At 41.4% G+C, this 12,061-nt stretch overlaps 1 protein-coding gene across 2 annotated transcripts in view; it reads left to right on the top strand.

Moving 5' to 3' along the window:
• Positions 1-2,114: 2,114 nt before the first annotated feature.
• The window catches only part of LOC148899272 (sodium- and chloride-dependent GABA transporter ine), a 45,870-nt gene continuing 35,923 nt past the window's right edge, over positions 2,115-12,061 (top strand). For both annotated transcript variants that reach the window (XR_016114705.1, XM_088994382.1), the window contains exons 1-3: positions 2,115-2,451; positions 4,750-4,884; positions 9,649-9,859. Coding sequence is in view for 1 of the 2 variants with exons in the window: in XM_088994382.1 (XP_088850508.1) it covers positions 2,271-2,451; positions 4,750-4,884; positions 9,649-9,859 (527 nt within the window). In the remaining variant the exon portion in view is untranslated. The remainder of the gene's footprint in view (positions 2,452-4,749; positions 4,885-9,648; positions 9,860-12,061) is intronic.

Raw genomic sequence — 12,061 nt, 5'->3', positions numbered from 1 at the left:
TGGGCCCTGTCATCGAGTGATGAGTCCTCTAGTTTCCTGCCACATTCCAAATGTTGGAGGCTATCTCAGCCATTTCCTGGCAGTAGGCAAAGGACACCCCATACATGTTAAGTTTCAGAAATCAGGAGATTTTATAATAATAATAATACATTTTATTTCAAGCGCCTTTCAAAACACCCAAGGACACTTTACAATAAAAACAATAGAACACAGCACATAACAATAAAACCATAAGTAAAATGATAAATAATAAAATAGCAGAGAGAATTATACATTGAAAGCAATTTTAAACAAATGGGTTTTGAGATGAGCCTTGAAAATAGGGAGGGAGTCAATATTACGGATGTTGGGTGGGAGTGAATTCCAGAGTTTGGGAGCAGAGCGGCTGAAAGCTCTGCATCCCATCGTGGTGAGACGGGCAGAGGGCACATAGAGGTGAAGGGAGGATGAGGATCTGAGGGACCGAGAGGGAACAGAGATTTGAAGCAGGTCAGAAAGATAGGGAGGAGCAAGGTTATGGATGGCTTTGAAAGTAAACAGAAGTATTTTGAATTCGATACGATGTTTAACCGGTAGCCAGTGGAGTTGCTGGAGTACAGGGGTGATGTGGTGAAAGGAGGGGGTTTTGGTGATGATCCGGGCTGAAGAATTTTGGACGAGTTGGAGTTTATGGAGAAATTTCTGATTGACACCGAAGAGAAGTGCGTTGCAATAATCGATGCGGGAGGTGACAAGACTGTGGATAAGGATAGCAGCGGAGTGAGGGGTGAGCGAGGGACGGAGACGGTTAATATTACGGAGGTGGAAATAAGCAGACCGAGTAATGTTATTAATATGGGAGTGAAAGGAAAGTGAGCTATCGAGGATGACACCCAGACTCTTGACCTGAGGGGCGGGGGACACGGTAGAACTGTCAATGGTGAGGGAGAAACTGTTAGTTTTGTGGAGGGTGGATTTGGTACCGACAAGAAGAAGTTCAGTTTTTTCACTGTTGAGCTTGAGAAAGTTATGGGAAAGCCAGGATTTAATTTCTGAGAGGCAACAAGAGAGGGATGAAGGTGGAAGAGAAGCGTCGGGTTTGCTGGAGAGGTAGAGTTGGGTGTCATCCGCGAAGCAGTGAAAGTGAATGCCAAACTTACGGAAAATATTGCCAAGAGGAAGTAGGTAGATAATAAAGAGAAGTGGCCCCAGGACAGACCCTAGTTTCAGACCCTATTTTCCTAGTCGCGACTCTGTGGTGCGTGTTAGAATGATGTGAGCATTACAAAAGTGTAAATTAGAAGAAAATAAAACACAAACATGCTTTTGTTGATTATTTATATATTCAATTAGTCTAAAAAAATATTTTGTTTTTTAAATGTTCTTTTTTTCACCCCGACCAAATTGTGAGACTTAATTTGTATGACAACCGGAACCGTTGCCAGCTAATCGTGCTTCGATTTTTCAATCCTCTCTACTCAAAAGGGTCACACGTGTGCTGGAGCCCGTCCCAACAGTCTTTGGGCATGCAGTGCCGTACAACCCGAACTGGCTGGCAACCAATTGCAGGGCACAGATATATGACCAACCATACATGCTGAAGACGGACAACCTTTTATTTTTAGGAAAGTGTTGTGCTGCACCTGTTGTATGAGTGTGTATCAAAACACTCAACAATGAGAGTACTATGGTTACTTCAACGAATTGACAGTGAGCCAAAACAAAATTAGCTAATTCAATTCTATTCTCAAATAGATGTTGTAATGATACATTCTGAATATATAGACAAAGCAGGAAAAATAATCGTGTGGTCAAGGATCACATTGCATTTACACATTCAATATTGCATTACCCTTGACGTACATCATACTGCCCAAAGTATATTTTATAGTACCGGTACTTTCCTCCCGATTGTCACGAAATGAACACGCTTCGACTGCAAGTTAGTTTTAAAATATAAATTTAAACTTCCGGCGAAATGTTTGTGTTTCCAGAAAAAAAACCATCAAGCGTCAAGACTCTCAAATAAACTGTGACGTAAATATATTTTATTTTGAAATTAAGATAGACTAGAACTCCCTAACTTGACAACGGAGCGATCACTACCAAATGCATGCGTTAACTGGCCCCCGGCCTGTAACGACCATATACACATTGAATAGTATCCGTTTCACTCTTTGTATGTGACCGGATGAAGGGGAGGAGTCGTTTATATTACAGTTGAATAACGTTCAATAATTATTTGCCATCAACTCAGCACCGGCTGTGTATCTGCCAGTGGTGAATAGATCATGGGTGACGAGAAAACGAGCGCTTTCTTAACCTCGATTGGAAATGTAACCGGCGGAAAGACGGATGTGGTGAGACCCACATGGAGCGGGAGGCTGGAATTCATTCTGGCCACAGTGGGCTATGCGGTCGGACTTGGCAATGTCTGGAGGTTCCCCTACCTGTGCTACAGTAGCGGTGGAGGTATGGAATACCCGATGATATAATTTCTCCGCACAGTAAAGTACATTTACATGTTTTTGCACACTGACGGGAGGGATTTGTTCCAACTATTTTGCTAATTTTGGTTGTTTTTAGTTTCTTCTACCTCAACTATATATAAAATAAAATAAAATAAATAAATAAATAAATAAAAAATAAATAAAAAATAAAAAATAAATAAAAGCCTTATAAAACTACAACGAGGACTCTGTTATCTAAATCCATTTGAGTTTGTCAGGCAGGAGTTTGTTTTCACTCTTCAAATTTCACTCCAAGGTTAGGGTACACATTTTAATTAATAGATTGTTGAAGTACAAAATGACAAAAGAGTAGACTCAATACATGTTCATGGAACCCATAATGTATGCATTTTTATTTTAGTTATTGTAAAAAAATGCATCTGTCTCTTGCCCAGTTTGCCAATATTTATATATGTTGCTGTAAAACACACTTTAAAGTTCTACTACTGCTCAATGAACCACAGAATGTTTTAGTTTTTGAAAAAAATGAAGCTATATGCTTGAGAAATAGTCTGAGTCTGTCTGGGGTGGTACCCTTGTACAACATTTCACCTCCTGTTTTTTCTTAAAATCTGCTTTTCATGTGACCAACCTTTCTCTTCACGGCACTTTTTAGATAAGACGTAACTCGGTCTGAGCCACAGAATATCTTTTCAGATCCAACCACAGTGTCCTTGCATCAGCCAGGGTAAAATTTCCAGTGTTTTCTCCGCTATAATGGCCTATCCAAGTGTATTAGGAATTTACATATTAATGAACTGAAAGACAGGATCTTGTCATCCATTTTACTCATGGAATTGTCTGCAAAACTCTCACAGAGAGCATCTGTTGGTGTTCCGTAGGGATATATCATGCACCAAAAACGGAATTGGATTGGATTGGATTGGATTTGCCTTTATTAGTCTCACAGTGGAGAAATTGACATTTCACAGCAGCAAAGTGATGCCTTGACAACATGATAAGCGGTCCGTGAAAGGGTTAAAATCAAATCTACTTAAAAGATCAAAGGTGAAGAAAAGAAATCCGAGGCTGTTGTTTTTTAATGGGTGTTTTGAAAAAAAAGATGTTCTTGCTTGTTTGAAAGTTTTCTAATAGGATTTGTAGGATTTGAGTTTTCCACATATCTCATCTTGAACTCAGAGTTTATGATTTCTCCATCTTTTCGCTGTACTGCTGAATGTTATTTTTTGAGTTCTTGATCACATCATTTGTCCATGTACGTACAGCCTTCAATCTTTATAGATTCAGTTAAAAGTGGAGCTATGCTATCAAATGTTTGTTTAAAATTGTTATCAAAATGATAAACAATAAAATCACAACATGCAAGTAAAATATCAGCAGAAGTGCTCTTGAAAATCTCCATAGAACTTGCAGCCACCTCAGAAATTAGGTGTGTTTCCTTACCTTTCTCACCGGGCCCAACTGATGATCAAAGCTGGCCATGTGAAAATATCCACACATAATCCATAATCTTTTCAGGTGGTGTCACTTAGGATTCACATACCACAAGTGCTCAAAAAGGGCAAAAGAAAAGGGCAAAATTGCAGAAAAAAATTGTGGGGGCCAACTTACATTAAAACTTTGATATCAAGTCGGGAGTTGTGATATACATGTATAATCAGGCAGGCCCCAAATGGCCCCTGGTCTGTGAGCGTGAGACTCCTGCATGAATGCAATGCCAATGGTGCATAGATGCAGAAAGGGTATAAGATGTGCATACTTCTCAATTAGTGAAGCCCGGAATTGCATGCAAAGACGGTGACACAGCCGTTATGTTTCACGCAAATGCACAAAGCAGAAGTAAAGTCAACTCAAAGTTTGGTTGCTTTTGGATCCACAGAAACATTGCTTCCCTCATTCCAAAGATTGAGGTGTTGAAAGACACTGTATAAGTCAATTTACCAAAATCTTTTTTTTGCTCTATACATTCTTTTAATAATTTTATTAAGCTACATTCCGTCTGTGTAAGCTCTCAGTCGTACAGGAGTGGTCCATCGATGACAATGTTTCTTCAGCCGTCATCTGTACAAATTTGAATATTATTTTATAATATTATATATTAAGCTACATTTTATTTCTTTATTCTGCTTTTACAGTGTTTTCATTTCTTTTGTGTGTGAATGCTTTCAAACACATTAGTGATGTTATGTGTCATTAAGTCAACAGACCTTAAGTTATATATCTTCACACTATACATAAAACTCATTCCTGACTGAAGAATCAGCCATCATTTTGTATCTCTTCTTTCCAACTGTTCCAGGAGCTTTTTTGGTGCCCTATCTCTTGATGGTATTCTTGTGTGGCATCCCGCTGCTTCTCATGGAGTTTGCGGTTGGCCAGTTCACTCATCTCGGGCCAGTGCACGCCCTAGCTAAAGTCTGCCCATTGTTAAAAGGTGAGTTACATATTTGACTTCAATCTGAGAATCGGCCCTCCCGTCCGTCTTCACTGTTCTTATGTCATGAACATTGGGATGAGGTTACCCTAATTAAGTATCATGGACAAGATTTGACCAACGCGAAAGACCTGCTACTCAATTAATATCAGCCTTTTATAAAACCGATGTGCGATCGCCTTTGAATTTGGTCTACTCATTAATTTTGGGTCAATGTATTAAATGAGATCATCTTCTGATCTGCAAAGTGTCTATTAACATTTGGCTAAACTAGCTGGACTGTCACTGGATGCTGCTGCCAGATGAACATGCAAATAACATCTAAGGCAGGGGCCGGGAATCTTTTTACTAAGAGAGCCGTAAAAGCAAAATAACACACACACGCACACACGGAGACACACACACACACACTGTGATGTCACGAGAGGCTGTGTCCTGGAGGGGAAATACATCCCCCTAAGATGGCTCCACCCAGAGAGAGTCTTGGCCCCAGCTGGTGGAAGGCAGCAATTCAAACCACACACCTGCGGCTGATCACGGCTTGATTGGCAAGCGAGGCTCTTAAGGCAGAGAGCCTCTGAGTGTGGAGATTGGGGAAAGACAAGCTCGATTGCTGTGCTCTGTGAAGAAGTTGATTGCTGCGTGGAACTCATCGCCAGTTGGGACCACACGACTGGACACTGGATTTGAATCTAGCTAAGGTGGCTAGGCTACATGAGGAGGACGTCAAGAGGGGTGAGGCCTAGAGACTCTTGGAAAAGAACTCCGTCTTCAGTTTTTTCTGGCGACAACCTGGTTGGATCCACCAGCGTTTGGCGCACCAAGGTGACCAGGCTTCCGGAGTCCAGCAGGGCTTCAACATCCTGTTGATTCACTGTCACTGGACAGGTGGGGGGTCTTGTTAGTGAGCTTTCACTACCCCCCAGGAGGGAGGCATTGTGAGCAGGGTGGACACTGGAAGAGTCAGCGGTCGGCATGGACTCTTCCGTTGGTTTTCCACACTGCCGTGAGATGTGTCCCGTCTCTCCGCATCTGTAGCATCGTCTGGGCCCAGTGCCCCCGGGTATTTGCCACTGCCTGGGTGGGCTTCTGGTGCCGCCTGGAGCATTTATATATCAGAATCAGAATCAGAATCATCTTTATTGCCAAGTATGTAGAACACACAAGGAATTTATTTCTCTCTCATCTCATCTCATTTTTCGTACCGCTTATTCCTCATTAGGGTCGCGGGGGTTGCTGGAGCCTATCTCAGCTGTCTTGGGGCACGAGGCGGAGGACACCCTGAATTGGTTGCCAGCCAATCGCAGGGCACACAAAGACGTACAACAGTCACTCTCACACTCACACCTAGGGACAATTTGGAGTGGTCAACCTGCCTGGCATGCATGTTTTTGGAGCATGGGAGGAAACCGGAGGACCCGGAGAAAACCCACGCGGGTCCAGGGAGAACATGCAAACTCCACACAGGGAGGCCGGACGGGGACGCGAACCGGCGACCGCGACCTCTGCACTGTGAAGCCGGTGTGCTAACCACTCGACTACCGGGCCGCCCTATATATATATATATATATATATATATATATATATATATATATATATATATATATATATATATATATATATATATATATATATATATATGCCGATAAAGCGCTGGTCAGACCTCTGGCCATGTTTTTCCCTCCCATGAGGGAGCAGCATTTGCCTTTTGTTCAGCCGCCCCCATGTCCAGCTCAGATAACTCCACACCCATATACATGTATCTTAGAAATTAAGTCTTTCTCTCTGATGAAAGAAGAGAGTCTTACACTGTATTGAATGTTTATGTAGTCCTAAAACTCAATATTCTGTGGGATCTGCAATTTGAGTGAAAATGGCAAAAACCCTGGCACTGGAGTGGACACATTCTTGCACATCGTCTGGCTGTGAATGAGTGAAACTCTAGTGTTTTTTACGTTATTGAACTTTATTTCCTTTTCTTTTTTTAGTTGCCTTGAATTTAAGTCATTTAATTGACATCACACATTGTTGTATCACGTTGATGGGTGAGAACTTGCTTGGCCAATTATAATTTTCACTGAGGTTATTGTTTAACAAGTGAAGTCCACCTTTACATATTATGTTTCATAACATGAAATGATCTGTGTGAAAGAATTATCATACTTACCAAACCTGTATGTGAAAGTATTTACTTACGTATTTATTTAAGTTTCAAAGACGGAGAAATTTTAAAAAATGATCGGAAATTTTTCGGGGAAAAAATGTAAATTTAATTATTTCGAAAATCGTACAGTATGAGGTCATCATATGCCAGATGCATAACAGTATTGCACAAACAAGCATCTCCGGCATTTGTGATGTTGTGAAACAGTGTTTAATACAGTCAACCATGCAGGGGCTCAGCCATCAACCAACTGTCAAAAGTATTTTCAATGATTCATGAATTATGCTGTCTTCGTTGTTCTAACTGGATTTTCTCCATAGTTTCTCTCTAAAGACAGAGATAATCTACCCGATCAAAACATGGGCCCTTCACTTGTTTTAGCACTCCTTTCGCCCACGTTTATACCCTGTGATAAACAGGGGCCAGAAATCAGGTAGTTTTTCTGTACACTCTTTTGAATGATTTCCACATACACTATGCAATTTGCCATCTTGTGATTTCAATGGAAATTATTGAATCAGGAGCCACGCTTGTGTCACATGAATTGTAGCAGGTCAGTGTTCCCACCTTTGCCATTTAGGGCACGGTTCTCCTGCAGGACTCATAAAATGGCCGAAAAAGAGAAGTGACGCCTCAACTGCTCCACTGGGTTCTTTTATTGACAGTGATTTGGTTTAATGCACTGGTGGGGGGAGTCCATTCTGTATACTGTGTGCTGGTTTTGTGATAGGCAATCTAATAGGACAATGAAAAAAAAAAGAGTCAGACTGTAGACAGACAGCCTTATGTCCAATTTTTGCACTAATGTATCTCTCAGTGTCTCATGAGTTTTTCCTTATGGGGTAAACTAATGGTGGCCTTATGCTAGATTAGATATTAGCTGTTACGGTAAGCTGTTACCTGAAACTTGCCAAACTGTAAAACTGTTTATTAGCGGCACATTATATAAAACAAAAAATCTATACACCCCAACTTGCCAAGTTTATTTATTTTTTGTAATCTAAAAAGTGAGGCCGAGATAAAATTCTTTGAAATACCCTTTCAATCATTTAATGTGACCTAACACCAAAACAATAATACATTTTATCATTTTATAATAACATACATGAAGGAATTCAGCCACAACAAGTGGTCTTAAATGATCGGACATTAGCCCATCGGAGATGACATTGAAAACCCTTCTTGTTGTTGTATTTGGATGTTTTTTTTTATGTTGACATAGATAACCGCTCATGACAAAACTGTTCTTTTTCATATTCTGCAAAATACATAGATTTCTATCATGCTTCAAAAATCCTTGCTTTTAGGCAAGCATGTGGAAAGAGGCGTTTTTGTCATCTGACATCCTGGCTCGGTTTGATTGCTAAAATGGAGTCAAGCATAACTGATGGTTACCTTCATTTGGTGAAACAGAGTCGTGCAAGTCTCACTGTCACACTAGGTCAAGCAATCAATAGTAGGTGGGTACAAATAATAAGCAGCGAGTGAAATATTGTTCCATGTAATGGGGTAAATGAGAACATCTCAACAAAAATATTCACTGAGGACTAGGAGTTCCCCCAAAAGAGCAAGTCAAGGTTCTGCAGTAAGATATGGGTTTCTTTGAAAGATAAGGTTGTCTTGCCACTCCAGCCTCGGCTCAAACAAACGGTCACTATTTTTTTTGCAATGTTGCTTTTGACTGCTTTGTAATCTGACTGCCCAGTTTGCTCTGAGTTGTTTATGCAATATTGAAGGTATGACAAGTTCTTTGTAATGTGATGCCATATGTTCTCCTTTGGATAGTGACTTTCTTCCATTTTCTTGGTATATTTAATGCCTCAAATATTTTTTTAAACCCTTCTCAAGAATGAGACCTTTGAATGACGAGACCCCTGTAATGCTTTGGAACTTTGGTGCGGCGCATGGCTTGTGCTGTTAGATCTGACGACAAAAAGTCAAGAAGAGCATACGAGAACATCTGAAATTTATTTATATAAAATTTACCTTGAACCCATTTACGCCAAGCATGTTCATATGAACACATAAATTCATTAAAAAAATCACAATAAAATCAAAACAGAGTATCAAATAGGTTCAAATAGAGTATACAATTAACAATATTATAATTATATATGGGCGACCCGCTCGTCGAGTGGTTAGCACGCCGGCTTCACAGTGCAGAAGTTGTGAGTTCAAGACCCGGTCCAGCCGCCCTGTGTGGAGTGTGCATGTTCTCCCCAGGCCCGCGTGGGTTTTCTCCGGGTCCTCCGGTTTCCTCCCACACTCCAAAAACATGCATGGCAGGCAGATTGACCACTCCAAATTGTCCCTAGGTGTGAGTGTGAGAGTGACTGTTGTATGTCTTTATGTGCCCTGCGATTGGCTGGCAACCAATTCAGGGTGTCCCCCGCCTCGTGCCCAAAGACAGCTGAGATCGGCTCCAGCGACCCCCGCGACCCTAATGAGGAATAAGCCGTGCGGAAGATGATATTTATTTTTATATCCAGCGCACTTTACAGACTGAGACAATTGGATGTTTGTCTTTCATTTAGAAGTTTTGTCAGGTGTGATGATACCATCTTGCACAGTGATGTCTGACCCCTAATCTTTCATCGCAGGTGTTGGCCTCGCCACCGTGGTTATATCCTACGTCTTCTGCACCTACTACAATGTGCTCATGAGCTGGGCTCTGTTCTATTTCTTTCACTCCTTTGGAGCAACACCTCCTTGGAAGACTTGCAACAACAGCTGGAATGTCTTTGAGAAATGTTCCAGTGGTTTTCCCGGCAATGCCACGGATATGCAATCGGCGAGTCAACAGTTCTTTGAGTGAGCAGCATTAATTGCATTTTTATTTCACTTCGGATGCTTTGATCTTTAACTACAGTGCTTTACATTTTCGACAAATTGCCACATTACAGCCTTACTCCAAAAAATGGAATTGTGTTCATTAAAATTCTATGCCCAATATCACAAAATAACCCCACAAAAAAGGGGATTGTTTTTCAATCCAGCAAATATATTTCAAAAATCATTTGTGCATAAAATCTTCACGGCTTTTGCTTAGTACTTTGTTGATGCAACTTTATCTGTAGTTCAAGCTGTCACGTTTCAGTTTGCGACCAACCGATGGCACTGTAGGGCCCCGCCTGCAGCTGCACAGGTGTTGGTCATTTCAATCACGATCATTCAGTGTCGGGTCATTGTTTATTTCACCCTGTCAGGTTTGTTTCACCTTGTCATGTTTTTGTTTTGTTTGCTACTTTGGACCTTTATGTTCTGATGACTTTGTTGTTTGAGATTTCGTTCCTGACAACTTTATTTAATACAATTTGTCAAATACGTCTGTGTAAGCTCTCAGTCATACAGGAGTGGTCCATCGATGAGAAGGTTTCTTCAGCCGTCATCTGTACAAATTTGAAGGTTTCGGACGTTTCGCCTCCTATCCAAGAGGCTTCGTCAGCGAACTAAAGTCTGACTGGTCGTATCGGCCCTATTTATATATCCCTAATGTCCATATATGGCGGCGCCGGACACAGCTATGATAGGTCCCTACTCTCAGGTTGGGGGGAGCAGAGGACCGCTCCCTGTGGCCCCACTGATTGTTCCTCCGTTCCTGACTAACGACTGGCCTATTTGCCCCACTCCCACCGGTATCACTTCATCAGCATTACGAATGTTGCCTAACCTGTTTTGCCTATGAAGGCTATTGTATGAAGGTTCAATTTGGATCGTTCATATGCATGCATGCAGTACCATAAGATTGGTACACCGACAGTATCTGTCGGCAGTCTTACTTATTGATCGTTGTACTAAATTCATCCTGTCTACTTGATAACTAATGTTAAGCAGATTCCTTACTTACAGACAGTGTATTGTAGGTGTTCAAATACCTGACATGTTTCGGCGACTACTTCCGCCTTCGTCAGAGTGTCACGGATGTTGCTGTGACGGGCCATTTTCAGCTGGTGGAAGGCGGAAGTAGTCGCCGAAACATGTCAGGTATTTGAACACCTACAATACACTGTCTGCAAATAAGGAATCTGCTTAACATTACTTATTGATGTTGAAGGAAGGGGGCTTGGATGGGTAGTGTTGGTTTCACAGTTGTTTGCAGGTCTTTCCATAGATGATCCGTTTTTTTTAAACCCTGGCGGTATATTTGGGTTCACTGTCCTGCTGAAAGATGAACCTTTGCCCTAGCCTAAAGTCAAGTGCATGCGAGGTCTTCACACAAAATGTCACTGTACATTTTTGCATCCATCATTCCTTCTGTCCTTTTATTTCCCACGATCTCTCAGTTTCTGACCCTGAATTTCACCCCCACAGCATGAAGTTGCTTCCCACCATGCCTTGCTGGCCAGTTGATAAGCGGTGAAAGGTTTACTTCCAGCGTGGTGGGAGAAGCTCTCTTGTTGCGGCAAAGATGATTACCTTATGAAAGTATATCCTCTTTCCACAAGGAATGCTGACGCTTTGACATTGTGACAATGTGTTTCATGACTGCGTCCTTTGTCCACCATTCGCCTGCTTTAAACAGGTGGCCAACTCACAGAAGCCCTGGTGATTCTCAATTCCTTCTGTGCGTGGATAATGAAGGCCGTTGCGCTTATCGAGACTTTCAAAGCAGCGGGGTTTTCCTTCATACACTCCTCTACATCTCCGTCTTTTACAATCCTGATTCAGAGCTCTTCAGATAATTCCTGTGTGATTTCGTGTTTAGCTTTTGTTTGAACACACACTGTGAAACTTTAATAATGTCAGCCAGTTGAATGTATCACAGGTGGGCGCCACACGAATAAATGTGCAAAAACAGCTGAAGGATCAAAAGATGACCTGTTGAAACAAGATACATCGCAGCTTTATTTTGAGCTTCATGACCAAAGATGTGTTTGCTTATGCGCGACATGGCAAAATTAGGAAAATGTAAAGCACTGTAAATTTTGCTTTTCACACATGAATTTACTGACATGCGCCACAACAAGAATTAACAAGCCGCTCTTCTTCTCTTCTACACTCTAAACTAAACAA

The sequence above is a fragment of the Hippocampus bargibanti genome, linkage group LG04 (assembly GCF_051943395.1).
Source record: "Hippocampus bargibanti isolate YZ-2025 linkage group LG04, ASM5194339v1, whole genome shotgun sequence".
Lineage (NCBI taxonomy): Eukaryota > Metazoa > Chordata > Actinopteri > Syngnathiformes > Syngnathidae > Hippocampus > Hippocampus bargibanti.
This window is presented reverse-complemented; position numbering and strand designations above follow the sequence as displayed.